The following is a 6,000-nucleotide window of genomic DNA, read 5'->3' on the forward strand; positions in this document are numbered from 1 at the left end:
TAAGAATCCTGAATTGAAATAAGTGACTATTATTGTATGAAGAAGTGGGCAACATTCAAGAAACACAAATGACAAAGGAAACAGGAGCTGTCTTCAAAGAGCTTACATTCTACTGGGAAGATGCTTAATAAGCATGTAAGTAAATAAGTAAATAAGAGATAATTTGAAGGAAAATAAGCCTTATTAATGCTTCAGAATCAAACTGAAAAGCATCTGGTACAAAGAATAAAAACCTTGACTGTGTACTCTGGTAAGAAATTCTAAGTATCTTTTTTAAAAATCACTGTTTGGCTACTTTCCATTGTGTGAAAACAAAACAAAACAAAACATTAATTCCTATTTGGTAGCAATGACAAATAAAGTCCTAAAGACCCCTAAATGTGTTTCTTGTCATTGAAATCCTAAAGTATTTCCTTTATGATATCACAACTTACATATGGAGACAAGCTGACCTATAAAACTAAAATGTGAAAGTTTTCAAGCAGAAGCTGGAAGATCACTTGTTGAAAGATATCATAGTGGGTATTCCTTTCATGTATAGACTGGACAAAATGGCTAGGGCAATCTCTTCCAATTCCTCAATTTCTGTGAATATGGAGTTGATAATGGTAAAATATACTCAAGCCCCCATACTTCAATTATGGCATGAGGTGGTAAAGTAACACTGGATTGTGAAGGTGAGGTCAGAAGACAAAGTCTGACCAGTCGTACCAAACTGAAAAGGCTTTGAATATAACCTATCACCAGGTTAACTGGCAGCATTAATTTGGGGGGCCCTTTTTATGGCCATTCAAAAGACTATGTACAAGGATTTACCAGGATTTCAGGTCAGTATCTTCTTCAGACTTTAAAGTATATTAATAAAAATCATGGATCCTTTAAAGCGTTATTGGATTGAGTTCTTTTTCAATCTAGCAAAATTGTTAACATACATATGGCTAAGAGAATATATTTCCAAAAACAATGAAATAGGTGCACATGGGTAAAAGTTTATCATGTCAACAAATAAAAGGTTACTGATATATCTCATAAATTCTTAAAATTTGTAATTGTATAAAGTTCAAGCTGACATTACATTTACCTCATTTGTAAACTATATAATTTCAATTGATCATAATTACCAAATGTTAAAATGACCAACGTGAAATAAATTTTTTTTTAAACCCTTGTACTTCGGTGTATTGTCTCATAGGTGGAAGAGTGGTAAGGGTGGGCAATGGGGGTCAAGTGACTTGCCCAGGGTCACACAGCTGGGAAGTGGCTGAGGCCAGATTTGAACCTAGGACCTCCTGTCTCTAGGCCTGACTCTCACTCCACTGAGCTACCCAGCTGCCCCTAAATAAATTTTTAATGTATTTCCAAGTGAAAAGAAATAAACTACAATAGCTTGAGAACTAGGTCTTAAACAACTAGCTGATCATCCTATGGCCTTTAATTTACAATGTAGGGGAAAAAAGACAGATTTTCTATCACATGCAGATCTGCTTTATTCATGAGGAAAAAGTAAGTCAAGTGGATTATAGACAAACTTTCATTAAGTTCTGAGTCTCATAACTATCTTCAAGTTCCATTTTGCCTAGAGAATTTTGTTACCTATAAAAACAACTGCTTTATACCTTTATACTGGCTTCCACCTGTTTATACATATATATATCAATTTGTGTAAAAATACACACATACATACATAGTAATATATATAACAGGAATTTGAATCCTGCAAGTCTCCTGAGAAACAAAATGACCACTAATTTGTGTTTGAAACTGCATAAAGCCATTTGATTCTAACTTATATTAGGAGAATTCGGATTTTCTAAGGTTGGTTACAATCTTTTTTTAAACAGTTAACAAAGTCCAAAGTCATATTTATCTAGCTATTGATTGGGGAAAGAAGCACTCAAGAAAGTAAAAGGAGATATTTGTGATTTAAAAAAAAAACCTACATACACATTCCCTCTGACCTTACAATAAAACAATAGTGTTCAGAATAAAATAATTTTTAAAAAAATGTTGATAGTTTTAGTTATCATACTTTATTTAAGGTCTGAAATCTATGGTTTATAGTAGCAATGCTTAATGAGTCTTTTCTCCTTAATTCAACCTGTAAATGAAGCTCTAAGACCAGTTAAGTGACCGGAACAGATTTTCAAAATAAAATAAAACCTCAAATAATATTATCATAAAACTTATATGTTAATTACTCAAAGAAGTCTTCCAAATGAAAATTTTTATATGAATAGTCTAAGTTCAAGGGCCCAGTTCTTTATAAAAAGACTAGCACTGAATGATTGCTTTCATGGCATTTCTATTCACTTAGCTATTCGCAATGTAATACAGCATTGACATCAATGAAAGATAGGTCTCAAGGCTAGTTAGTTCAGTTATTCCAATTAATTTGCATATCAAAACTGGATAATGTCAACTTATTAGAAGCAGGGTAACTTAGTAACCAAAAAGACTAAATATGTGAGTTGTTTTGTTTTGGTTGGGGAGGGGGTCACAGGGTGGACAGGGGAGGTTCTTATATTTTTAAAATTGTTGTCTTTGTATCTGTAAAAGTAAACCAGGAAAAGACTTAATAGTTTAATAGTGCAGAAAACCTTTTAGCATACCCTTAAGGTCTTTGGCTAACAATAAGAAAAGTAGTGTCCAATGCCCTTTTCTTTTACCTTATTACCAGGTAGTAACATGCTGCAGCACCAGGTTGGACAGAAATGAAACAAGAAAAGGTTCTAGATGGCTGACCAATGATCTAACCTGTTCAATCTTTCCTTGCTCTCATATCCTCAGGTTACCTGAAAAGTTATGATCTTCCTTAGAAATAGATTCTTTCCTACTCTCTGATTCATCCTCTTAGTATTTTTTGGTTTGTTTTTTAAAGATAAAATTCAAACCTTAGGCCAAATCACCTGTCTCATCCAAGTTGTAAAAAGGGATGGCAGGTAAATGTGAGATCATTTAAAAACTTAAAAAGTTTACTAACCATCACTTAAAATTTCCCTATTTTTAAAATAAATGACACCCTGGGAGGGTCTTCAGATCAGGGACAACCTTTTTAGCCTTTCTTTATATTCCCAGTGCTGAACATAGTGCCTGGTATATGGTAGGTGTTTAATAAATTCTAGTGACTTTTAGGAATACTTGTCCTGTACCTAGAGGGAACAGAATAAAATTCAATCAATTTCTGTAATGGTCACTAGGACAGAAAAACCTACTTAGCTAAAACCAAAAAACATTCTGAGGATTTTCAATGGCATATTCTACATATTTCTTGTTGACTGATTTAAGCAACATCAAGAAAAGTCAGGGGAAAGAGTATACCAATTGTGATTATGAATAAATACATTAAAAGGTCCACATTCATACTTAGCTATATATGAAGTCCCCCAAAATAACAAAAAAGATAGAAAGGGAGCATATACACCCACCACTGTTATCAAAAAGAAAATAAGTCAGTATTAATACATTGCACTGGATGGATGATTCCCCCTCCACAATGGAGAATTATTTACACATACTTCAGTCAAAATATTATTTACATTCCAATTAGCTGTAATTTCAAGAGTACCTCTAACCTTCAAAAACATAAAAGATATCAATTTGAACATGTAAATACCAAGACAATAAGTCTAACTAGAACCAGGGTGGTTATGACAGCTCATATATGTCATGAAAAACACAGATTAACAAGTGGTTTATTATTGAAATTATATAAAAACATTAACACTAAACATTATGCTACCAAACTAATCTGTGTAGACATAAATACTACTACATATCATATAGACATCATTCCAAAGTTTAAAACTACAATATTTGAATTCTTGCTTATGAACCCTTTAAAGATTTACTGTCTGAATAGACTTGAGTATTAAATTACACAATTAGAGGAGCATTTTAAATATACTCAACATTGGGTAAAACCACAATAACCAAAATTTGTATTGTTACTGTTTGTGACTTTTGGTAAAAAAAAGCTGACCATTCAAATAAAAAATGTGTTTCATAACAAAATATTTTTAATAATTCCAACAATAAATCAGATGTAAATTAATTGGTTTCAATAAAATAGTGATCTGTTTTTTTTTTAAGTTCTCAAGAGTTTCCCAGTCATTGACTTGTACTGACACATCATCTACCGTAATACTCAAAGCAAAACCACAATAGAGAGACTTGGCCTCTAAGAGATTTACATGTTTAAAAAAAAAAAAAACCCTAACTATTCAAAAGCTACTGTTCACAATTTGTGGCATTTTGACAAAATTCTTCATGAAAAAGTAAAAATATATTTAAACCTCAAAGCAAAAGGAGCCTAGAGTAAATATATTACTTCAACAACTTCAAAATTGAGGAGGGGAGAGATTAGCTCTTAACAATTTAATGGTCTCATTTTCTTTTGTTTTAATTGTTGATTGATCCAAATATACTACTTACATCTGAACTAAATCTTTGTCCAACTACCTATGTTTATCCCCAAGGATAAAAACAAGTATATATGAAGAGCCTTTAAACATGAAAACCATGCCAGTTACTAAATATCAGGCATTTGAAATACTTCACACTGGACTATCACCCAAACAGACACCTGATAAAATGACATACTTTGGCAATTCACCCCATGTACCAACACAGAAAATATACAAACATCTAGCCATCAAATTGATAACCACAACAGTTTGAACTCAAACTCCAAATTATGATAATACCGGACCAAATTCAGTTCACAGAAAACAAAGAAAACCCTAAATTCCAAAGTAATCACTGATATGTCTCCAAATTTTATCTCACACAAAAAAACTTAAGCCTACAATGGTCCAGTTTTTCAATACTTTTACAGATCTAATCACACTAAGATTCTGTATTCCATGTTTAAATTCTACTAATTACAAAAACAAAGCTTTGCATATTATTCTTATTCATTGGGTTACTAGTTTCACCATTTTGAAGTAACGAACAGTGGTTACTCCAGTTCAGCCTTTAAAAATCTCAAATTCAATTCTTTACCAAGCTGCAGCTTTTCCAAGTTCTATGGCCTTTGCAAGGCAGGACAAGCCGAACTGCTTTGGGATCTTTCCTTAAAACATCCTTGCGGTCAAGATAAACAGGACAAACCCTTTTGCCCACGACAAAAAGAGAACTCCATTTAACTCCCCACACATGTGTAGCAGCGCTTGTTTCTGTTAAGTCAATGGCTCAAGTCCACCGTGTTTGGTCTCAATTTGTGAAATAGGATGGGGAAAACAATCGGGAAAGGCCCTCCCCCTCCGTTCCAACCAGAGCCAGAACAGTCTGAACTCCGGGTCCCGATTATGACAGTGCTGGACGAAAGAGAGTCCTAAAAAGGTGCCCCCCGCGCTGTGAACACCAGGATACAGGAGGCAGAAGCAGGGAGAAGGCGTGATTGATCAACAAGTGGGGGGGCAGCGGCGTGGGCACCTACCTGGTGGAGGTGCCTTTCCTCACGTCACAGATGCTGCATTTAAAGGCTTCCGCGCTGTTTCTGAAAGTGCAGACACTACAATCCCAAAATCCCTCATCCGCCGCAGGTTTTGCTTGTCTTTTTGGCCTTCCGAGAGGGGAGAAGGGAGGGAGGGGGAAGGGTGGAAAGAAGAAACACACTCGAGTGAGAAATCGCGATTCCCACGGCGGGCGCCCTCCCTTCCCCCAAGTTACTCCGGCCCAGTGGGGGAGCGCGGGCCCGGCTCGAGTAGGTCGCCCCCCCGCTGGGCTAGCAGGGCGCCCCCCCCACCTCCCCGGGTTCCCCGTCGGCCTCGCTCCCTCCCCACCTGGTGAAGCCGTTCCCTTTGTCTGGGAGGGTCGGGGAGAGGAGCCGCCATGGCTGCGGCCGAGGAGGAGGAGGAGGAGGTGGCGCTCTCACTCGCTAGCTCGCTCAATCGCGCGGCGCGCGGCCCCGGCGGCAGGCAGGCAGGCAGGCCGGCAGTCACCGCCTCCCCGCCGCCCGCCCGCCCGGGCCGACGTCCATCTTAGCGGCGGCGCCTCCTC

The 6,000-nt window shown here is 37.0% G+C and overlaps 1 protein-coding gene across 1 annotated transcript in view; it reads right to left on the reverse strand.

The window, feature by feature from the left end:
* Window positions 1-6,000, reverse strand: part of LOC123247049 (RING1 and YY1 binding protein) — a 71,725-nt gene that overhangs the window by 60,296 nt on the left and 5,429 nt on the right. Inside the window, exons 2-3 of the mRNA XM_044675848.1 lie at window positions 5,784-5,878; window positions 5,438-5,563 (exon numbers count right to left, since the gene is read on the reverse strand). Coding sequence (XP_044531783.1) covers window positions 5,438-5,563; window positions 5,784-5,878 — 221 coding nt within the window. The remainder of the gene's footprint in view (window positions 1-5,437; window positions 5,564-5,783; window positions 5,879-6,000) is intronic.

The sequence above is a fragment of the Gracilinanus agilis genome, chromosome 1, assembly GCF_016433145.1.
Source record: "Gracilinanus agilis isolate LMUSP501 chromosome 1, AgileGrace, whole genome shotgun sequence".
NCBI lineage: Eukaryota > Metazoa > Chordata > Mammalia > Didelphimorphia > Didelphidae > Gracilinanus > Gracilinanus agilis.